Genomic DNA, 25,524 nt, shown 5'->3' on the forward strand with positions numbered 1-25,524 from the left:
CCCAGCTGTTAGGCACACGCCACTGGTGGCCGGTCATTAACAGGGACATGGTGAGGTATGTGGCTTCTTGTGCAAAGCGCGCTCAGAGCGAAACACAACGCACTCCACCCGCAGGTAAGCTGCTCCCCCGGCCTACACCCCTGAGACCGTGGTCTCACCTCGCTGTGGATTTTATCACCGATCTACCTAATTCCGAGGGTAATACAGTTATCCTGACAGTAATGGATCGGTTTTCAAAGATGGTCAGATTTGTTCCCTTGTCAGGTCTACACACGGCATTGGAAACAGCAGATTTACTCTTCCGCCATTTCATTTCCAACGGGGGACCACAGTTTATGTCTCGGTTGTGGAAGCAACTACTTAGGAAGCTGAACATCATGGTCAGCCTAACGTCCTGCTATCACCCCCAGGTCAGGTGAAATGAATGAATTTGAACACGCACAAATGCCAGCTCCGCGGTGGCCAGGTCGGCCACGCTCTAGGAGGTTGGCAGGGTCTTCGGGCGGGGGGGGGGGGGGGGGGGGGGGGGGTTCTGTCACGATTGGTTGGCCATCCTCCAGGAGGGACACACCTGCTCTAGAGAGGGGAAGTACTTCCTTCTTGCCTCGCTCTCAATTGCCTACCTGTTTCTTGTTTTCTCTGATATTTAATTCTGCAGGTCCATGGAGAGGACGCTGCACATTAGCGGACTACTGCTCTGGGAGCTTCTGCCTAGTGCACTGCTGCCCAGAACCTCTGAACATATCACCTTTTTGGTTGTTTGTGGATTTACTTAACATTTCATTATATGGAGAATAAAGAGAACTTTGGCTTGAACTTGCCTCTTGCTTCTTCTGTGCCGCCACCCTCACACTGACAGCTATTGCTAAATTACATACTCTGAGAAAAAGTATCTAAAACAATTTCAGTCTTATCTGGCTGAATGAACTGATAAAAAAAATATATATATATAAAAGGAGGTGATCCTCCATTTTTCTCCTTTATTTATCTAAATAGGGTGTTATTACACAGTTAATGTTTAAAGATCTTAGTAATAGAATGATAAGAGTGAAATAAAATATAAGCATTGAACGAATATGAATTATACAAAGTATTGGACTATTAAAGGATAAAGTATTATTTCTATTATTTCACCAAGATATACATTGTGAAAAGGTTAATTTATCTCTATTTTTAAGAAATAAATGTTTTGTAAGATTTACAGTATAAAGCCTATTTCTAAAATTCTATACTGAAAAAGAGAGGAAGTGAGAGGTGAGGTTAAACAGATATGTTCTTTATTTTTTATGGACACAAAATAAATTTAATCACATCTCCTGATTCAGAGTAGCGTTTCACTGATGGGCACTTGTTGCATTAGCGGTAATGCGCAGTGCTGTACCTCCGAACCTGTAGGGATATAAATAGTGAAAGGTTGCAATGAGGAGCAGTTGTCTCCTGTCAGAAGATAGGTGATTGCGAGAGGGGCAGGTAAGTGGTACAGTCCTTGTCTGGAGTGGGCAGTGTCCCTCCCTGTGGTGGACCTGGCCTACCGTGACACAAAGCATATTTAAATTATATATTTACATTACTTGTGTTAGTTCTGAGAACACAGTTGTTTCCTGAAAATCAGGCATCGTTAATTCGGAAATTCATGCATTTTTAATCTGGCTTCCCTATCTGAGGGCTCATTCATGTACAGTAAGAATGTGTGAGGATGTGATTTTTGTACATCTCTGCCTCTGCCATCTCACACCCTGTCTCTCTAGCACAGTAATACACAGCAGTGTCTTCACTCTTCAGGTTGTTCATCTATAAGTACAGCTGATTACTGGAGTCCTCTCTGGAGAGTGTGAACCTTCCCTGGACTGACTGGAAAAAGTAGATGTAAGAACTGAATGTTGAAATAGCAGCAACCCATTCCAGTCCTTTCTCAGGTGCCTGTCTGACTACAGATGCCCAGTAGCTACTGAATGTGAATCCAGATGCTGTACAGATCAGTTTATAAGTTTCTCCAGGTGTTTTAACCACATCTTCAGACTGAGTAAACATCTGGCAGAGAATAACTGTGAGAATGAAAACCTGTAAATATAGCAAAATATTGTGGAAAAACTAAGGTAATTCACATATTCATCATAAACTTTGGCTTACCAAGAAACATTGTTATTAAAAACATATTCACAATTATCTCCATAGTGGATAGTTTTCCTTTTTTCAAAACTACCACAATGGCATTAGGCAGTATGGTACGCAATGAACAGCTAAAAGATTTTTCACCTCTTATAAAGGCAACATCAATTTGCATTGATCCACGTTCTCTGCCTAGGAACACCTACCAATGGACATGAGACAGCACTCACAGACAATTAAGTACATCAGCCTATAGGACTTTAACATAATTCCCTAATTTTATGTGAAATTCTCTTTAGATCTCTTTAGATTTAATCAAATATAATGCCATTGTTTAAACATGTTTTACTTCTCCCTACTGTGTCACAGTTCTCATAGTTGATGCACCATTCTGTTTATACCCCTTGCTGTTGATTTTAATTGTATATATCAGCAAGCATTAAGTTCATGTTAGGTTCATATTATGACAGACATTTCCATTTCTTTGCCCCCTAGTAACGGAATAAAGTATTTGAAGTAACACTGGTTTCCTGTTTTTTTTGTGTGCCAAGTGGATCGAAAGGGGCAAGATGAGCAAGTAGGTAAGTTGAGCCACCACCTGTATCTGGGCAACCATGCACAGTGTGTGAGTGATTTGATTGTAAAAGTTGATTTCTGTCTGTAAAGTATCCTTGGGTTTGAGAATGACTATATAAATCTGATTAATAATAATAAATTTGTCATATGGTCCTAGTTTGCATTCTCCATTTCCATCTTTCTGTGGAAAGAATAACCATGCGGATGAAGTGGTGGGCATATTTAAAAGAAAAACGTTTTTACCTGTCAGTTTTTGTTTTTGTTGTATTCTTTTTGGGTTTTTTTGGCATATCAAGTCTAATCACATCTGTCACCAAAATGTAATTTCTCTCAATTTATATCAGATATGTTGATCAATTAGAACTACCATTGTGTAAAACATGTAACTGAAATAGCAGAAGTGTAGTTGTGGGCTGCAAGACTAAACACTTTTTCCCAGAATGGTGGCTGTAGGCTAAACTGAGCCAGAGCACTGGGGGTAAGTTGAACTGGTGCTCCATCTGACCCCCTCAGATTTACCTGAAGTTAAGTCAGATATTTGGTGTTTAAATTGGTGTTGCATCCTAACAATCAATAACTGACATTATATTTCATATTTTAGGTGTTGCATCTGAACAGACTGGATGTTAAAAAATTAGGATAAAATGTTGTATACTAGTTATATCAAACTGTTATATCCCTATGCCTGACACATGTAGGTGGGTTGGGGTGTTCTGGGCATGTGCATATCTTCCAGGTTCTATGCTGACATTCAAATCCACGAAGGGTTTTTCATCCACGTGCAATCCAGGATCCAAATATCCCTTGCCAGACTTTTAGAACGACCATCCGGTATATTTATATATATTCACCCTCAGAAGAAGAAGAGGAGAGCAAGCAGAACGGATAGAGAAGGCCAAGAGAGACAAGAGACAAGCGACTTGTGATTGTGACTGTGACAGAAAGCTGGAGACCTGATTATGCTTAAGCACTACAGAATCCTCCAGGATAATGCAGAGACTGCATTCCTTTATCCTCCACTAACCTCCAACAGACGAGACAAAAACAAAGACATTCCCGTCAGGAGTGAGATAAATGACCATTCTGATAACCACTGTGGTACTGTAGCCTGCAACCGCTCTAGATGTGCTACATGTAAACACAGCCACTAAAATAACTGGCACAAAAGGAACAACAGTCATCACCCCTTCCTCCTCATGTATTATTTGCAAGAGTTGTAATCATTTTTATCGTTTATATATAGATATATTGGAGAAACCAAGAGAAGACTTATTGATCAGTTTGTTGGACACCATAGGACCATCAGAATTAAGAATTTGTCATTGCCTGTGGCAATGTATATATCTCTATATATATATATCACTCTTATTTATAGAATGCCAAACAAGCATATCACTCTTATTTATAGAATGCCAAACAAGCATGAAATCAGTCTCACTGGTTCACAATCCTGCTCCTGCAGCTCTCCTGCAGTTTCTTGTTGTCACAGTGACATTCCATGTCAACAGCTACTTTTATGTTCAGTTTCTTTTTTGTTCAGTTTTTTTTTTGGAGTTGGAGACCTTTGCCTCCTTTTTGTCTTCCCATTCTTTGCCTGTCATTAGTATAAGTCTATAAATGTCTATCGTTTACATGTCTGTGTTGTCAGTGCTTGGACCAAATACCTGGCATGCTACGTGTTCTTTGTTAAGTGTTTGAATAAACGTATGTTTCTGTTTCCTACGACTCATCGCCACATCCTGATTAGCCTCCTGTCATCACAGAAACACAGACTGACGAAGGATGGCAGGGAAAAAAGTAAAGGTAAGAAGATTCGTAAACGCCATCCCCCCAGCCCTCACAGAAAAGCCATCCTTATTCTTGGGCATACTCCTGACTCCCAAAGCAGGGGAGAGTGCCACTGGGGGAATTGGGGAGTGTGGTCCGGGTGGGGACTCGGTGAAGTCGTACTGACCCACATCGGGCTACCAGGACTGGTACAATGATGTCCAATACTCGGAGTCGGACTCTATTGAGTCCTACTACCCCGCGGAGAGACCCTCCATCATCCTGGCTTCACGCCACACTCCCACAATAGGTGAGGAGGCCACTGGATGTTTTTGGGGGGCCCAGAATATGGTCCAGGGTCGGACTCTGTGGAGTCCTGCAGAGACCAGCCAGACTACGAGAATCGGCACATGGAAGAGGACTCCGCTGGGTCCTACGACCCTTACATGGACTATTATGAGGGCTACACTGATTATGGAGAGAGAGGGGAGTACAGCGACATCAGTCTGTGGTCGGATTTGGGGTCCGATTATGTGGAGGATCCACCGATGGAGGTGGAGGAGGTCCTCTATGGGGATTCTCTTGCAAACAGTCACGTAAGGTCTGTCGTCTCCGGGAATGACGAGCCTCTGGCATCTATGATACCACCCAAGGCTCTGCCCATGAGGTATCGCCTAGGGACAAGCAAGCCAGCCCGTGTAAAACTCCTAGAGGTGACCTCGTCCAAGAAGGAAACTCCCTTCGCTAGGGCACACTGCCCTGGAACTCATGCGCCCAAACCGAAGCCTCGTAAAGGCAGGAAGGAGGCAGCACCAGTACCCACCCCAGAGATGGGAAAGGTGGCTGGTGCACCTCCTGAGGTGGGACAGCAAAGGTTGCCCAATATCTGTTGTCATCTTGGTCCCTATCCATCTCTCCTCTGTCTTGCTCATGCTAGCTTGTGTCGGGTCGTTCGGTTCTCTGGCCTCGCCATCTGGTGTTGGTCTTGGGGCTGCAGCCCAATAGGCTGGCACACTGGGAGTTGGGGAGGGGCTCTGTCATGGTAAAGCCCCTCCCCCCGAACGTCTCCTTATGTGTGTTCATCAATGTTGCCACGCCTTCCCTGTATCTCACACCTGCTCCTTATTGTGTCATTAGTATACATGTTCGTTTACGCGTCTGTGTTGTCAGTGTTTGAACCAAATAGCCTGCGTTATACGTGTACTTTGTTAAGTGTTTGAATAAACATGTGTTTCTGTTTCCTACGACTTGTCCACGCATCTTGCTTAGCCTCCTGCAGTTACACAGTAGTAAACACAGGTATGTGAGATACAGTGATGAAATTACCACTACACAATCAGTGGGATTCCATTTGGCAAAATGAATCACTTAAATTACTTTTCAAAATAAACTGTTTTACTCTGCAGGAGTATTTAAGCTTAGCACCAAAAAAGTTTACAGCTTGAACTTTGTACTCAACCCATTAAATATGAGAGCACACTGTCCCAGAATTACCAACTCTCAATAAAATAAGCATATGAAGCAAACACTAAAAACAACTTCAAATTATAAACTATTTACACAAACTGAAATTGACTATACACTGTTACAAAATTGACCAGTCACTCAAAGTAATGTAATAAATTGAACACCTTTAAAGCCAGCAGATTCAAACAAAAAATTAAGCATTGCAGGGCTAGGAAAGATCTCTCCAGCAAGTCTGGTCTCAGCACTTACAATCTTTTGTTTCAGTGCAATGTCTCTGGCTCACACTGCACTCCACACAAGCACAAATAGCCCTCCATAGTATTTCTGTCACTTCGAGCTGTGAGGGTTACTGTGATGTCTAACCTGAGGTACTGGTAGCTTCAGGGGCTATGGGGCAGCTTTTTGTCCCACGTGGGCTGAACTCAGGAACCCCAAGGACAACTTGAAGAGAGGATATTAAAGTTTACTGCCCTTATACTCCGCTCGAAATGTACTAGGAACTATGGCTAATAGCTATGCTGCTAACGCATACACCACAACTAAGTTATACAGCAAGTTGTATGTGCTCTCTGAGTTTGCACCACGTTTACAGAATGTAGCACATGTAATAAGTGAACTTGCCAAAATCTTATAAATATATCTCTGTGCTAATGACAGATCTCCATAGTTTTTGTACACTCCCACCACTCAGATGACGGTTTTGAGCACAGTAATACACAGCTGTGTCTTCAATCTCCAGATTCTGGCCTTGCAGTGTTATTGCACTATTGCAAGTGTCTCATGAAGTAAATTTGGGTTTCATTGAATCTTTATAGTGTAAGCTTCCACCAGTGATTACATAGGCAACCCTTTCCAGACCTTTTCCTGCAGACCTTACAGCTGATGGTCACTGACTGGCCAGGTCGGACGCTCAAAGAACTGGGCTGTGTCAGGTCAACACAGTGAACACCTGTGAAAAAAAAGAAAAGACAGTCACACAATGTAGATTAGCATGTTATGATAATAATCTCTTAAACTCAATAAACTCACTGAATATCCTGGTTAGCATCAACATCAGTAGTGCCACAGACAGCATGGTTTGTGTTGAAGATGAACTGGAGGGAGCTACTCTACTGTGCTCTGCAGAGCTGATGGACTGCTGTGGACAGCACTGTCACTCCAGCTCTGTAGTGAGGCTTAAGTGATGGACCACTGATTTGCATAAAGGCTCATGAGACACCCACAAACAGAAATTTGTAATAATGTCTGTCAGCTGACTATGTTTATGTCATGTTTTTGCAGTTTACCAGTAAATGGTATTCCAGTATGATGTACATATGGTGAATATTATTAATATGAATTGATTTATTCATTCATTCATTCATTCATTCATTCATTCATTCATCATGATGCAATATATTAAAAACGTTTGACCAATGTTTTACTGATCCTCCGCAACCTGAGAGATGCTGCTCAAATGGATCATAGTTAGCATGGTAACTTAAGAAAGTCGTACAAATATGAGGACACCAAATCCACACACATATTATAATAAGAAGTCCATGACAATGAATGACATGATAAACATCTTTCAGTGAGTTTAATGAAATGTATACTGTGTGTGGAAGACATATGTGACATATGCACATGAAGGTCATTTTTAGGAAGTCCTGTTGGCTGTTTATGGCACTGCAAGCAGTCGCTGTAATTCAGATTCAGACAGGAATGAGATATTCATGTTCATTAACATGTACATGGCTTTGCATATGTATATCTCACTACACATGTGAATGAATAATTTTCATGGCTATAACCCACAAAAATGTACCTTTTTGTGCTTTTTTTTTCAAATTGGTGATTCAGAATTAAAATCTAAATTTATTTTTGTCTTTTTCTTATTTTATTTATCTGACACTCTTACCAGTGCAACACCCACTACACTGCCACTGCCATTTCAGTGTCACTGCCATGTTGACAATGGTCTAAAACCCAAAGAAGAGCAGTGCACTTGTGTGTGTGTGTGTGTGTGTGTGTGTGTGTGTGTGTGTGTGTGTGTGTGTGTGTGTGTGTGTGTGTGTGCGCGCAAATATGTGTGAGCTTTTTGCACTGGGGATTTTTTTTGTTAAGGTTTTGGCCTGTAATAATACACTGTTGCTGGAGGTGTCTGCAGAGAAACTGATCTTGCTCTTTAGACTGTGGAAAAAGTCAATCCATTCCATTGGTTGTCGTGCTGAGTGTCTTATTCAGTTTGTGTACCCCCCTCCTGTGGCCAAGTACCTAGTAATCTTACAGGGAATGGAAAATTATTCACCTGGAATCAACCAACCATAACAGGAGGCTGAATGAGCTCAATACTTTTAGAACCCATGAACAGTTATGATGTTTTAAAATAGGTGACAATCAGTTGCTGTCACAACACCAAATTGCACTCTGTACTAGTCTGTACTGCACTCTGTACTGTACTAGAAAATATTTAATTAGTATAGTATACAACTCACAAGTTAGAAGAAGTTTAGAGAACATGATTTTTGTTCAAGATGACCAGTGGGCATTTCTTCTCTCAGCAGATATGGGGGTTAGATTTGCATAAAAATGTAACTTCCTTAATTTCACGTCAATCACAGATCAATATTTGTTTTAAAAAACCTGTTGCTGGTAGTATCGGCAGAAAGACTGACCTTGCTCTTTATTGAATCCTTTACATTTGTTACACTAGTACATCCATATCCTATGTGTTCTAAAGGTTTGCCTGCAAGTTGTCATATCCAATGAGGGCAGTAGCTAGAGAGTCACATCCCAGAAAATGCACAAGAGATGGTAAATGATCCTCCAGGTTGTACAACTACAGTGGATGACTGGATAAGTTCAATAAAATGAACACCTGTAAAAGCCAACAAACAGAAGAAAGATTATATTTTTTTATTAAGGAAATTATATACATTTACTAAGTCTAATAAAATAATAATAACTAACAAGATTTAACATTTTAAATGATAATTTGATAAATAAATAATGTTTTGAAGTAATGTTATTTTAGTGATTAACACAGTTTACAGTTGCCAGAAATAATAATAGAGAGATAGACAACATGATGACTTTGAAAAAACTCTGCAGCTCAGAGAGCCCTTTAATGAATGTGTCTGTTGTAATGTTGTGAGAAATCATTTTTGAACCACTATAATAATGACTTCTTGTGAAGAAACATATTGAATCAGCAATTTCATTCAATCCATGTACACCAGAGTACCATATTAAAAGCCACATAATTGGTTACCTGCTTTTCACAACAGAATTCTGGTGCAATTTGATGTACCGTATCCAAATGAGTTACAGAATGATTTCCAAAGACTATGACTGCATAAGTCTCCAGTCATGGGTTACACAATTAGAAATACCCTCCTAAATCATGTAGAAGGTATTGGATTGGTATTTGCCTGTCAAGGCCTGTGCTGTTTATAGTCATTGAGGTACCAAGGAATTCTAAGATGTAATATCTGGATGCTTGTCTGTGATCTATCTCAAAGAGGTTTGGTCAATTAACATGACAAATAATCCATAACACTGGAGAATATCAATAAAAGAGTTACTGACAGGAAATAAAATGTATTGTTTAGAATGAAAAAGTAAGAGTCCTTGGGTAAAACTGATTTAAAAAAAAAAAAAAAAAAGCTTATAAAAAAAGGAGGCGATCCTTCATTCTTCTAATCTATTTATCAAATTGGGTGTGTAAAAAAATGATCACACAGAATGATACAATAATAGAATGATAATCACAATAGAATGGTAAGAACATATAAGCATCAAATGAGTATTAAATATAGAAAGTACTGGATTGAGTACTAAAGGACAGAGTATTATTTCTATACCTCCGAGATGTACATTGTGAAAATGTTAATTTAGCTCTATTTTTGTTTAGCTCGATTAATGTTTTGTAAGGTCTACAGCCTGAAGTCTATTTCTAAAACTCTATACTGAAAAAGTGACAAAGCATATTTAAATTCATATATTTACATTACTGTGTCAGTTCTGAGAACACAGGTGTTTCCTGAAAGTCAGGCACCATTACCTCTGAAAGTCATGCATTATTAACAGTGAAATGTATTATATTTTGTGACATGGAACTTTAAAATTACAGATGATAAACAGAAATGATACCTCCATTTTGTGATTATCAGTAATTTAATATATGTTTGGACCTATATTTGACAATTTTGATGTTGACATTACAACTATATCAACTTTTCGGGTTGCATTCACAGCGTATAATGACAGCTAACATTGTAGCTCAGTTTATGTCAGGTACAATATATATATATATATATATATATATATATATATATATATATATATATATATATATATATATATATATATATATATATATATATATATATTGTGTTATGTGTCATACTTGTACAAACATGATAAAACTTGAAATAAGTCTCTAAACCTATAAAAATAACAATTTAATTTTTGCAAAAGTATGGCAAAGTAATAGAAAATGGTCACTTCTATAGCGCTGCATTTTTTAATTAGAATATGTTAGCTAGCCAGGTATGCTTAACATTGTTCATGTGGAGTGAAGAATCCAAGAATCACCTGCAGTATTTTATGACATTTCATAGACTTATTTTCCACAAGAAATTCTCTGGTTCTGTATAATCGTCTGCTGGTTGTTTGACCCTGGCCTTTATCAATGATTTCTGGGCAAACTTAGCAGCATCAGGTCACTTATCAGCAACAGATCAGTGCTTAAATCCTTATGAAAATGTAGAAATGATTTATCTGTGAAGCATAAATCTATTTCTATTCTATCATGTTCAGTTGCTTAATAAGAAACTAAAAGTGTAACTATGCTACTTGAAACAGGTTTGTTGCAATACACCAAGCTTTCATTTTTAGTGTACCTAGACCATTTAACCTAAAAATAAATAAATTAAATTACTGAGTTGGATTCAGAAGGTGTATATCCTCTGTACGAACTGAAGTGAATGTTAAAAATTTCTTGACTGTGTTGTTCATGTTTCACATGTATATTTACATTTCAGTGTTTGACTGAAAGCAGACTGCACTGAACTTCCATGTTTTTGCATTTGTCGCCTCTAATTTGTGTCACTGCGAGGATGTAGCACAGTAGCACACAGCTGTGTCTTCATGCTGGAGGTTCTGCCCTTTTAATGTTACTGTGTTCCTGGAAGTGTCTCTGGAGATGCTGAACTTGTCTTTCAGAGACTCTTTAAAGGTCTGTCTCCACCTGAATAAATTAGTCCAATCCACTCCAGAACTTTCCCTCCTACCTGCCGCATCAAAGATACATGGACACTGGTTACTGAAGTAGAGACCTTGCAGTTTATGGTCACAGTTTGACATGGATGGATCATTAAGGATTCAGGCTGAGTGAGTTCATGAGAACGGACCCCTGTAAAAAAATATTAGAATTACTACAAAATATAGGGAAAGATGAATAATGCACTTTGTAATGCACAAAATGTAAAGTTTTCATATAAAGTCAAACTCACAGGACAGAGTTACCAGAAGCAAGAATAAATATGCAGAAAGCATTATTATGTTTTTCAGGTATAAGAGGAGGGAGTTCTTATTGTAGTATGTGAACTATTTAAGGAAGGGAGCCTGAACACAATATTTGTATTTACACATGTGACTAATAATGGAATTTAAAGAAACACATACTTTTTGGAATTGGCACCACACTGAAAATGTAGTGTTTAAAATATATTCTTTTGTTAGTCACAAACTGTGAGTTTAGAAATATATTTTAAGTTGCAGTACATATTCACTGAAATGTTATATTTTTAACCTCACCATTGTCCTTTTGGTCGGTCTGGTGAGCTACATTCTTTGGTGCAGTTATATCACTTAAAATGTTATGCCATCAGTTGATTTAAATGTTCATATTTGGCAAGACTAAATAGGCTGAATAATAAATATGCCCACTTGTTTTTGTGTTAGTTCCAAACTATCATTATTTCCTCTCTGCTATCTATCCAGCTGGTGAGATCTAATTTCTTTGCATTCATTTTTAAGGATGCAGGATCAATGAAATATTAAGCCTCTGGCTAGATATTAAAAGCTAATCAAACTGAATTCGATTTAATATTGTAAGCTCACTGCTTCTAATTAGGCACTGAAAGTTTTATTGTTATTAACCACTTATTTGGCAAAAAAATGTTCACTTCTTATTTCAAACTGCAGTGACAGAGGACAGATCTCCAAATGATTGCAAGATTACTAAATCATGGATGATTTTGTACAAGGAAGCTAAACTGTAACACTGTGGTTTATGCACACAATAACACAGGTGTGTCGTTATTTGACATAAAATTTATTAAAGTTGATATAGTTGATATAATTTGATATAGTTCCATTTTGTATCATTAAGAAGTTCAGAGGACCAATAAACATGTGGTCATGTTAATTCACTATATACTTTTTTATTTTATTTTAACAGACTCTCACAGTAACAATGTTTTCTTCAGAGGTTATTTTTGAACTGGAATGTTGCTGAATTATGTCACCGTGGTTCATGAGCACATTAATAGACAGCTTTTTCTTCTTTCTGCAGATTCTGCCTTTGAAAGGTTACTGTGCTGCTAGTGTCTCTGGAAACTTGAAACCTACTCTTCAGTTAATCACTGTAGTAGATGTTACCGCTACCACATATTTGCCGAATCCACTCCAGAGTTCTTCCTGCAGGCTGCCATGTCCAGCGTGTACAGTAGCAGTAGGTTATTTTGATATTTCCAAGTTAAATATCTAATAATAAAATTGTAATAAACACCTATGTAATAATTCAGTCCATTAATCCAATTATATGAACTGGTGAGCTGGTGTAAGGTCAACAACCTGTTTCTGAATGTCGACAAGACAAAAGATATGGTTGTTGACTTCAGGAGAGCAAGGCGAGATTACTCCCCGCTTGCCATCAACGGCTCCTCAGTGGAGATCATCAAGAACATCAAGTTCCTTGGTGATCACTTAGCGGAGAACCTCACCTGGACCCTGAACACTAGTTCCATCATCAAGAGAGCCCATAAATGTCTTTACTTCCTTCAGAAGCTGAGGAAAGCCCATCTGCCATCACCCATCCTCACTACCTTCTAAAGATGTACTATAGAGAGCATCCTGAGCAGCTGCATCATTACCTGGTTTGGGAACTGCACCGCCTTTGACCGCAAGACCCTCCAGAGAATAATGAGAACAGCTGAGAAGATCATTGGGGTCTCTCTTCCCTCCATCACGAACATCTACACAACACGCTGCATCCGGAAAGCCACCAACATTGTGAAAGACCCCACACACCCCTCACATGAATTGTTCACCCTTTTGCCATCTGGAAGAGGGTACTGCAGCATCCAGTCCCACACCTCCAGACAGCTTCTTCCCAGAAGCCATTAGACTCCTGAACTCTGGCTAACTCCAATCCCAATTCAGATTCCAAAAACGGGAACTTTTATATACATACACACATACACACATGCTTATACATAGTCACACACACTCACACACACACATACATACATACATACATACATACATACATACATACATATCCATACACACACTCATACATTGTTTTGCATCGGACTAGTGCTGAAGTCAAACCTCACACAAATAAACTATGCACTCCTGTTGTAGTCTTGCACATTATCCGACTTGCTGCTAGAGTACTGTACTAAACCAGCACTGTACTCTGAACTGTTCTGGCTGCTACCACTGACTGCTATGTTCAGTATAGCATGTCAATGACTCCTATGCACAACTCATTTTACATATTCTTAGTACTGTGTACTGGACTAAATAACTGCACTGTCTACTCATTTTGTATTTGTCCTGTCCTGTATTTATTATTGTTTATTTAATGTTTATGACATTTTGCACTATATCGAACTGTTTGTACTTGTGTAGCATGTTGTCTGTTGCACTGTTGTTTTGTGTTGCACCATGGTCCTGGAGGAATATTCTCTCGTTTTTGTTGTGCACTCGTATATAGCTGAAATGACAATAAAGCCTCTCTTTGAACTTTGAACTTTGAACTTAACACCAACGATTAAGACTTTAACATTAACACAGGTTAGACAAAAATGGATCCTAACATTACACTTCAGACGCTAACAAACAAACAATAACCAACGGTGAAGCACATACTGATGGGGGTTTAAATAGAGAGACACACGGTAACACTTAACCCCGTACAGGTGCGTGCCCTCACAGGGGTGTGACTACAAACATGAGTGAAACCCCCCTTGCACGTGGCAGGTAGTACCACGTGACTTGGGGGGGGGGGGGGGCAGCGTCCCATGACAGTTCTATATATTAAAAGTTATTCTATATATAAATTGCATTTTCATTTCATTTCAAATTTGCATAACATGGCATACTGAGCTGAGATGAATCCATAAGCATTTACTGGATTTATTGGAATAATGGAAGTGTGTCTCAAACAGAACTCACAAGGTTTTTGTAAAGCATAATCACTAGCTCTTCTTACTGTGAGTCTCTTGCACAGTAATATACAGCTGTGTCTTCAGTTTGCAGATTCTGTCCTTGTAATGTTATCGTGTTACTGCCAGTGTCTCTAGAGATGCTGAACTTGTTTTTTAGTTTATCACTGTAAGCTGTACCCCCACCACTATAGATATGCCCAATCCACTCTAGGGCTTTTCCTGCAGGTTGTCGGATCCAAGCTGTGTACCAGCTAGTAACTGAATATGAGACTTTGCAGTTGATGGACAGACTCTGGCCTGGCTGCACTGTCATGGAAGCAGGCTGAGTCAGTTCTTCACCATGCACATCTGTAAATAATAAAAAAAATGATATAATTAACTACAATTAAAAATATTACACTTCAAACTTGAATTTAATAAGTAATCAAAACAGGATTGCAATTGCAGCAAATTAAATTATTTAATCAATAACTCACAGGATGCAGCTGCCAGCAGGAGTAGAAGAGGTGTGGAGAACATGGTTGTGTTGTTGTTCTGGAGTGATCTCTGCTCTCCAGAGCTTAACTGCCTCAACACCTAAATAGAGAAAGATTGAGGTGGGAAGCTAGCATTTGCATATCTGGATACCCATGAAAGAAAAAGGTATTTTAGAACATGGAATGTAGACAACTACAAGGTTACTGCAATCTGCTTTTTGAGAGAAAAAAACAATCGGTCATTCTTTTAAAAAGTACAAAGAAAACAGTTCATTCTTGATTGCCGAATCTCTTTAATAAAATTAAACATTCATGATTCTACAGGGTTGCAGGTCTACATTTGAACCATCTTCAAAGTTTGAAATCATAAACTTCATCACAATCAGGTTTGTAACATAGTTTTATTAGATGTTGTGAACCTGCCCTGTACTGCATGGACTGAGCTCTTGCTACTCTCAGAATAATAGAAACTAATGCAGTCGAGTATTTTTCCCAGGTATCTGGCAGATCCAGAACATGCTGATTGTTGAGTCTGTCACACTGAACCCTTTGTAGGCAAAGATCAACCACTACAATGACAGCCACTGCAATGAATTCCTCGACAAAGGGTTTGATGGGATTGGGCTGCTGCAGTACAGGGGCACTGGCAAAAGCGACTTTGAAGTCTTCAAGAGTTATATCAGCAGAGCAGGTCAGTCAGAGGCATGGTAAGGACTGCACACATATCATGCACTTGTCTGTCAAAGGAAAGGGAACAAATCAAAATCATCAATGCAATATGCAACAAAGGATCTACCCAGAAACTCATTTATGACCTCATTGATATATGCCTAGAAGACAGTGATACAGAAGGACCAGATACTGTAGCGTCCAGAAGATGTGCTAAAGTCTGTCTTCCATTGATCACTCTCTTTTAGTTTATAGGCACTGCATAGGTCTAATTCAGTAAAGCACCACGCTCCCCATAGCTGCTTGAGAGCAGCTGGTACTAATGGAAGTGGGTATAGGTATGTAATTTACTTAATTTGCTTAATTTATGTGATGCTGCTGTCAGTTAGAGATAGAGAAATGTAGAAAAAATGGTTTGTGTTGCAATGATGGGATTTTTCTGTTCGTCAGAGGATAAGAGGAATTGCCTCATACAAGAATGAAACTAATTTTTAGTTATCTTGTCATCCAAGTGAGACCATTTTAAAAATATATGTATTATTTTTTATTATATTTTTATTAGATATTTATTATTATTTATTAGACTTCATTATAGAGACTAGTTGTTTATTATACTGTAACTAATGACTAAATACCAGGAGATCCTTTACAAAACGTCAGTTCATTATGCTAATTATAGGAAAAGAGAAAAAGAAATTTGGAAAACTGGAAAAATTGGTGGAAAGGGCAAAGATATGACAAATGCAACACTGAGAGTAACAGTATTTTACATTTGTTTGCTTTTTCAGTGAGGGATGAGTCCTAGTGGTTTATCAAAGTGAGTATATTGACATTTAGCTGACACTTTTATCCAAAGCAACTTACAATTATGACTGAGTACAACTTGAGCATTAAGGGTCTTGCTCAGGGGCCAATAGATGCAACTTGGCAGTGCTGGGGCTTGACCCAACAAGTAACCTATACCAGTAAAGCACCTTAACTGCTGAGCTACCACTGCACCGTATGTTAGCACAGAATGTAAATAACTGGAACATTACATTCAGTGAACCTCAGCAAATCTCAGAATTGTTTATGTATTTCAATAATATACTTTTTTCAAAGTCTCTTATATACAACATACATATAATTGCTTCTTATTTATATTAATATGAGACTTGTAGTGACTGTTTTGCTATGTAGTCTATCATCTATGCTTCCTAAATAATGCAGATTATGTGATAACTCTAAATAAAACAGCTGTAAAAATTTATTTTTGTATTAACCTTAGCCTCAGCTGTACTGCTGTTCTTGCACAATAATAAACAGCTGAGACTTCAGGCAGCAGGCCAGTGATGTCTAAGAAGAGCATGTTACTGCTCGTGTCTCTGGAGATGGTGAAGCGACTCTTAAAGGATCCTGCATAGTCTATGGATCCACCACCCCATATGATCTCAATCCACTGCAGACTTTTGCCTGGTGGCTGTCTGATCCAGCATGTGCCGTAGTCACTGAAAGCATATCCAGAGACCTGACAGGACACCTTCATGGAGTTCTCCGGACACCTAACCTCAGCAGGAGACGAGGTTAGACTGATGCCGTGGAACTTTTTTTTTAGTTCCTTGATTTTATCTGCTGTCCAACAGTCATAAATCCAACCCATTCCAATGCCTTTTTTGCAGGTGTTGGAATCCAAACTATATTAATTACTGACTGTGAGACCTTCCAGCTAATGGAGCTATTCTGGTGAGACTTTGTTAAGCTCCTTGAATCTGCTGTGTGATGTATCCCCCCCTGCCATAGCCTACGTCATTTGGTGGTGGCTCTGCACGTGGGTTTTGTTTTTGTTATTCTTGTTTTACATGTGTCTGTGTTTTCTATTGTGCCATGCCTCCCTCAGGTGGTGTGTGTTCCCTCATTCGCCACACCACCTAAAGGCTGTTATGCAATTTTGTTATGCCTTATTTAAGCCTGTTCTGTTTGCAGTACAGATTGTCGGTCATTGTATGTTATTTTGTCTCCTTTTGTTGTAGTTGGTTCACTTTAATTTCTTTCATTAATCATATAAGATGGAGACCTACACCGCTGCTTGCTTCTTTTTGTCTGCATGTTTATCGCCACTGACACACAGATGTGAGCTGTTATGAAGTGACTCATCTTTGTTACGTAAAGTACACTGTGAATTTTAAATAAATAAGTAAATTGTGGATAATAATAATAATAATAATAAAAAATGCGCTAAAAATAACTTTCAATCAAAATGGATTCCATTTTAGTGACATTCAAGACTGTGAACTGTCTTTAATTTAATTACAGGATGCTGCTGTCAGTGACAGCTGTGGAGATGTAGAAAACATTTTTTGTGTTGTACTGGTGGGATTTTCTGTTCTTCAGGAAAACAGGAGCTGCTACATCCAGGACTGAAACTACTATTTACTAAACGAGAAAGAAATGAAACCATTTTTTTTAAGAGATTGAGTGGAGTTGTTTATTGTACTGCAAATGGTGTTGTTTATTATACTGCAAGTTTTTATAGTGAGAATGAAAAACTTTTTTAAAAAATGAAAAAAAAGGGCAATAATATTAAAATCAATGAATCTTGCTCTAGTGCTTTGCTCCTGCTTCAAATTGTTGCATAAACTTTATATAAAAGTAACTGAAGAAGTTTCTGTTCAGGGTTGCAATCATGGTGTTTTGCTAACCATTATTTAAAACATCATTAATCATCAAATATATTTCAAAGTGATACTCTAAACTTCTTGTATGTTTATTCATATTTTATCAATATATTAAACATTTACTTGAGAGCAGAATGAAAGACCTGAGATCATTTGAGGATGGCATATTTATACTTATTGATTTTGCTATTGAACTTTTTTATAAATTTTCTATGGTTATAATTTTTAATTCTAAAAAAATCTGGAGTTCTGTTGATTATTCATTTTTAAATCTAAATGACGAGTGCATAAAGGAGCAAAGGAGAATAATATGTACACTGACTTTAAACCTGCACCCCCTTACCTAAAATGTGAACATTAGCACTATCTAATGTAGTTTTGATTCAAAAGTTAACTTCTATTGAACACACTTACATATTACAGTTGATCAAGTAATGTCATTTTTCAATGATATTGTAAATAAGTGGAATCTTGTCTGTCTTCAATCAGTTTCCAGTTCCAGAATGTTTTCACCTTCAATATAATAGAAGGAACAAAGATTAACCAATGCTAAAATTTGAATGTGTTTGCATGAAAACAGCACTGGAAAATAAGGAAGGAAGGGATTTATTTAATGATTAACTGGCCTGACCTATAATATTTTACAGTTTAGGTCTGACTGGATTTAATTTAGCAATAAATTAAATATTGGAAACTGCAGAAGGTTCAGTACCTATTTCTAGATTGGTTCACATCCAGTATTATATAAGGATCTATCTTTACTCTATACATGCACTTCTAACGCTCCATGTCCGAGGGATCTTTCATGTACAATGAGGATGTGTGAAGATGTGTGAGGATGTGGTTTTTTTACAGCTCTTCCTCTGTCTTCTCATACTGTGTCTCTCTAGCACAGTAATATGCAGCAGTGTCCTCACTCATCAGGCTGGTCATCTGTAAGTACAGCTGACTGCTGGAGTCGTCTCTGGAGATTGTGAACCTTCCTTGGACTGACTGGGAATAGGAGATGGGACTGCTAGATTTGCCAATAGTTGCAATCCACTCTAATCCTTTCCCAGAAGCCTGTCTGACTACAGCTGCCCAGTAGCTACTGAATGTGAATCCAGATGCTGTGCAGATCAGTTTATAAGATTCTCCTGGTCTTTTAACAACAGCTTCAGACTGGGTAAATGTCTGGCAGAGAATACCTGTGAGAACAAAATCCTGTAAATATGGCAAAATATTGTGAAAAAATTAAGGTAATTCAGATATTGATGATGAACATTGGCTCACCTTGAAGAAACATTGTTATTAAAAACACATTCACAATTATCTCCATAGTGGATATATTGTTCCTTTTTTCACAGCTACCACAATGACATTAGGCAGTATGGCCTGCAATGTACAGCTGAAAGATTTATCACCTCTTATAAGGGCAACATCAATTTGCATTTATCACACCTCTCTGCATCAAAACACCACTAGTGGACATGAAACAGAACGTACATACAATTATGTACTATAAGCCTATAAGACTTTCACATTATTCCCTATTTATTATGTGAAATTATATTTAGATTTCTTTACATTCAATGAAATACAATTCTATTTTTAAAACATTTTTAATTTCTCCCTACTTTCACATACTTTGTTCATTTTGTATCTGGCCCTGTGACTATGATGATTACCTCAAGTGTTCTGTCCTATGGCTTGCTTTTTCCTCATCAGCTCTTCTATTACTCCTTGTTGTTCATTTTAAATGTATATGTCATTATAGCAAAACATTAAGCTATTTCAAATGTTTTTCCAGTGAAGAAGTAACATCACATACTAGCAACCCATGATCACCATCAATCGCCCATTGTTGCTAGTGTGTATTTGCACTTGAACACACCAAACATACTACTGATGAATCACACGAATGTTCTGCGCCTGTGCAAGTGTATCTGCCTCTCACTGCTTCACGAATGTGCAGACTTCTTATAATGAGTATACTGAATCCTAAGTAACTCCCACTTCTTCTGGAGCTCATTCCTTCTATAAACTGAATACAGTACGTCAAGGTAACGGCGATGTTTGAAATAGCCTGCTACCTACTGTATAATGCAGCTCACACACACACACACACACACACACACATATATATATATATATATATATATATATATATATATATATATATATATATATATATATATATACGCACAGAGCACAGAGGTAATAAACAAATAAAAGGATTTCAACCATACAAGACACTAAAAACACTATTTAAATGCTATAAATGTAAATGTAATCTCTTGTTCCTCACCTGTGGTCCTGCGTAGTGTATTAGCAATATAGAAACACTTTTTAAAAGAATATTTATTAGAAATTAATATTTGCCATAGTGCATAACTAATAAAATGTATATTTGTAAAATAATGTATAATGTATATGTTAGTCAGTTGATATTGAAGTCAACAACAAAGGTAAAGCAGGAGGAAAATAATCTGTTGTGTATGTTGAGATGAACAGGTAAGCAGTGTGATGTCATGGGTTGTTTTTGTATCACGTTTTTTGTTCCATATTTGTCAGGGGTTGTTTTTGTACAGGCCTGCTGTATATGTGTAATGCTGTGACTCTCTGGCACAGTAATCTACAGCTTTGTCTTCAGTCTCAAAGTTTTGGCCTCTTAAAAAAACAGTGCTGCTGGATGTGTCTTGGCTGAAACTGATCTTATTCTTCACTGTGTCTTTGAGATTAGTGCCACCACCCCTACACAGATAGCCAAGCCATTCCAGAGCTTTTCCAGTGGGTTGCCGTATCCAGTGAATACAATAACTTGACTCTTAGATCTTAAAGGAGATGGCGAATGACTCTCTAGGTTTGACCACCACAGAGGCTGGCTGAGTGAGCTCCACACAGCCAACACCACCTGGGGAATGACAATAACGGAACATGTTATAAAATAATTTTTACAAACATGTTGAGTTTAAACACGTTCCTTTCCAGTTCAGATACAGTAATTCACCTGAGACACTTACAGAAAGCAGCTGTTACCAGCAGCAGCAGTACTGATGAGAGCATTATTGTTGGTTCTGACATGGAACTGAACTGCTTAGCTCAGTTCAGACCCACAGACCATATGTAAGAGGGACAGAGGTAGGATTTGCATATAGTGCATCCCGTCCAACATCATTATAACAAACACACTGGGATGTGTGGTTATCAAATTTGTCACTTCCAGGGCAACTGTCTTCAAGCCTTTCATTGACGTTTCTCAATTGTTTTTAGAAACATGAAAATAAATATAAATATAATGTCGACTTCAAGATTTAGGACATGTTGTTCATTGATATCTGCATAAGACTGCTACTTTCTCCTTGCTATAAGTGAATTCATCTTAGGATGTTTAAGAAACGAAAAACACAATACACTTGTCCCAGTAATCTAAAGTCCTAGTGATGGAATTTTCTGAATAAATGATGATCTGAAAATGTGATGAATGAATACATGAAAATTTCTGAACTAAACTATTAGTATGATAAATAAATGTGTCTTTTTTGGAGAATGCCAACTAGCTTGAAATCAGTCTCACTGGTTCACAAAACTGCTCCTGCAGTTTCATGTTTTTTTGGCATAAGTGAAATGTGCAGTGCAGGAATATTCCATGACCAGGACTGGGACATACACAGCCATCATATGTGCTGGTTTACTATGTAGAAATGAACCAAACGAAGAAGTGTATTACTCAGTGTAATGTATTATTATTGAATGCATAAGAGTGCATGAATAAGTGACCCGGGCTCAGGTCACTACTCAGGACACAGAACAACTTACTCATGCTGCTTGTGCCCTGATGGTAAACCTGCTCGCCCTTTCCTAAAATTGGGAATTTAATGATTTATCACATGCTATAAGGACAACTGGCACGGTGTGGCCCCTCCACCCAAACGTCTGTGTGTGTGTGTGTGTGTGTGTGTGTGTGTGTGTATTCGTCTGTATGGCCATGCCCTCCTTGTGTTTCACACCTGCTCCTCGTTGTGTATCATTAGTGTGTGTGTATATAAGTCTCTTGTCTAAATGTGAATCTTGTCAAAGTTTAACCGATAGCTTGCGTGCTATGTCTTCGTTGTGTTGAGTTGTGTCATAATAAAAGTATGTTTCACTTTTACGTGACTCGTGCCCGCATCCTACAAAGTCACAACTAAATGAATTTGCATTAATCCTTCCTCTCTGCCTTGAAACACCAAAGTGGACAGAAGAAAGCAAGTTTATTATTCTAAGACAATTGTTATGTATATAGTCTATAACACATTCAGATAATTCCCTATTTTAATATGTGCAATTCTATCAGATGTATTCATATATAATCAAATACAATTGCATTTTTTAGCATATTTAATTTTTCCAGTCCATCACTATTCTTGTGGTTTGAGCGTGTGTCCTTTGTTTTGGTTGGGTTTTGTCTCTGTACGTTTCCTGTGATCTTTGAGAAGATCTTTTATGGTATTAGGTTCATCTTATCATGACAGTCATTAGTACTGCTCCCTCCCCTTTATTTATAATGTAATATTTCAAGTGTTACAAGGAAAGCTGACAACACCTATATATTGTGCTTATTTTATAGTCCAAGCCTCAGTTCAATGAGAAAAAAACAAAAAAAACAAAAACAAAAACCACAAAATGCCTTCTTTAACATTAAGGTTTCTTTCTTCATGCATCAAGATTTAAGTACTGAACTGAAACATTTATTACTTTATTAATAAGTTGCCTTTTTATTGTGCTAAAGTAACAGAAATGAAACAATCTGTCATTGTGATGCAACATTACAAAAATAAGTGAATTACTAAATGATATTCATATATGATATTCATATTAATAAACATGTATATGACATTGTGCATGTGCAACGTATTACACATGAATGAATAATTTTCATGTTGACAAAAATATTCCACCTATGTGCTACTGCTAGTCTTTTTCTTATTTTATTTCACTGACACACTCTTACCAGTGCAACACCCACTACACTGCCTCCGACTGCAATTGCAGCAAGCGGTTTATTAAATGGAGGAAACACGACACGAAGGGTAAAACAAACAGAGGCTATGGGGTGTTGAGGGTAATATAACACACAGTTGGAATACACAGAAAAGCAATGAATTACCAAATTCTTATAAAGATAGCTCTGTGCTAATGACAGATCTCCAGAGTTTTTGTACACTCCCACCACTCAGATGACGGTTTTGAGCACAGTAATACACAGCTGTTTCTTCAGTCTCCAGATTCTGGCCTTGCAGTGTTATTGCACTATTGCAAGTGTCTCGTGAAGTAAATTTAGGTTTCATTGGATCTTTATAGTGTAAGCTTCCACCAGTGATTACATAGGCAACCCTTTCCAGACCTTTTCCTGCAGACCTTACAGCTGATGGTCACTGACTGGCCAGGTTGGACGCTCAAAGAACTGGGCTGTGTTAGGTCAACACAGTGAACACCGGTGAAAAAAAGAAAGGACAGTCACACAATGTAGATTAGCATGTTATGATAATAGTCTCTTAACCCCATAAACTCACTGGATATCCTGGTTAGCATCAACATCAGTAGTGCCACAGACAGCATAGTTTGTGTTGAAGATGAACTGGAGGGAGCTACTCTACTGTGCTCTGCAAAGCTGATGGACTGCTGTGGATAGCACTGCCAATCCAGCTCTGTAGTGAGGCTTAAGTGATGGACCACTAAAGGCTCATGAGACACCCACAAACAAGAATATGTAATAATGTCTGTCAGCTGACTATGTGTTTGTCATGTTTTTGCAGTTTAGCAGTTAATGGTATTCCAGTATGATGTACATATGGTGAATATTACCACAATTTCACTGCGAGTTATACTGTGTATGACTATGTATGTGACGAATAAACCAAACTTGATATTATTAATATGAATTGATTGATTGATTCATTCATTCATTATTATGCAATATATTAAAACGTTTGACCAGTGTTTTACTGATCCTCTGAAACCTGATCCTCTGAAATCCTCTCCTCAAATGGGTCATAGTTGCATGGTAACTTAGGAAAGTCGTACAAATATGAGGACACCAAATCTACACACATATTATAATAAAAAGTCCATGACAATGAATGACATGATAAACGTCTTTCAGTGAGTTTAATAAAATATATACTGTGTGTAGAAGACATATGTGACACGCACATGAAGGTCATTTTTGGGAAGTCCTGTTGGCTGTTTATGGCACTGCAATCTGATCACTTTCCTTCGCTATAGAATGGAGTATTTAGTTCAGCGCAAGCAGTCACTGTAATTCAGATTCAGACAGGAATGAGATATTCATGTTAATTAACATGTACATGGCTTTGCATATGTATATCTCACTAGACATATGAATGAATAATTTTCATGGCTATAACCCACAAAAATGTACCTTTTTTATGCTTTTTTTTTTAAATTGGTGATTCAGAATGAAAATCTAAATTTATTTTTGTCTTTTTCTTATTGTATTTATCTGACACTCTTATCAGAGCAGCACCCACTACACTGCCACTGCCATTTCAGTGTCACTGCCATGTTGACAATGGTCTAAAACCCAAAGAAGAGCAGTGCACTTTGTGTGTGTGTGTGTGTGTGTGTGTGTGTGTGTGTGCACGTGCGCAAATATGTGTGAGCTTTTTGCACTGGGGATTTTTGTGTAGGCCTCTTGGTACTTTGTGGTATCCTTAGTCTTAAGGTTTTGGCCTGTAATAATACACTGTTGCTGGAGGTGTCTGCAGAGAAACTGATCTTGCTCTTTAGACTGTGGAAAAAGTCAATCCATTCCATTGGTTGTCCTGCTGAGTGTCGTATACAGTTTGTGTACCCCTCTCCTGTGGCTGAGTACCTTACAGGGAATGGAAAATGATTCCCCTGCTTTAACAACCATAACAGGAGGCTGAATAAGATCAATACTTTTAGAACCTGTGAACAGTTAAGATGTTTTAAAATAGGTGACAATCAGTTGCTGTCAAAACACCAAATTGCACTTTCTACTAGTCTATTCTGCACTCTGTACTGTACTAGAAAATATTTAATTAGTATAGTATACAACTCAAAAGTTACAAGAAGTGTAGAGAACATGACTTCTGTTCAAGATGACCAGTGGACATTTCTTCTCTCAGCAGATATAGGGGGTTAGATTTGCATAAAAATGTAACTTCTTTAATTTCACGTCAAACACAGATCCAATATTTGTTTTCAGAAAAGAAATGGAGCAAAGGAGTTTTCATTTACATTGAAATTTGCATTCACATTTATTGCCAACACTGTAACATATAATTGAGTGGAAGTCAAAGTGCACTAGGTAACAAAGTGAGAAACAAAAAATAAATGAACCAGCATGGTCTGCTT

The 25,524-nt window shown here is 38.0% G+C and overlaps 1 long non-coding RNA gene and 1 gene segment (V, D, J or C); both read right to left on the reverse strand.

The window, feature by feature from the left end:
- Positions 1-6,279: 6,279 nt before the first annotated feature.
- LOC118241202 lies at positions 6,280-7,046 on the reverse strand. Its single transcript, XR_004775902.1, has 3 exons — positions 6,949-7,046; positions 6,778-6,868; positions 6,280-6,360 (listed from the first exon to the last, which is right to left on the reverse strand). It is a non-coding gene; the product is annotated as an uncharacterized LOC118241202 (long non-coding RNA).
- A 7,357-nt stretch (positions 7,047-14,403) lies between these two features.
- LOC118241191 lies at positions 14,404-14,916 on the reverse strand. The segment is given in 2 exon segments: positions 14,404-14,711; positions 14,840-14,916. Coding segments are annotated over 2 exon segments (351 nt in total).
- Between the last annotated feature and the right edge of the window lie 10,608 nt (positions 14,917-25,524).

Source organism: Electrophorus electricus, chromosome 1, assembly GCF_013358815.1.
Source record: "Electrophorus electricus isolate fEleEle1 chromosome 1, fEleEle1.pri, whole genome shotgun sequence".
Taxonomy (NCBI): domain Eukaryota; kingdom Metazoa; phylum Chordata; class Actinopteri; order Gymnotiformes; family Gymnotidae; genus Electrophorus; species Electrophorus electricus.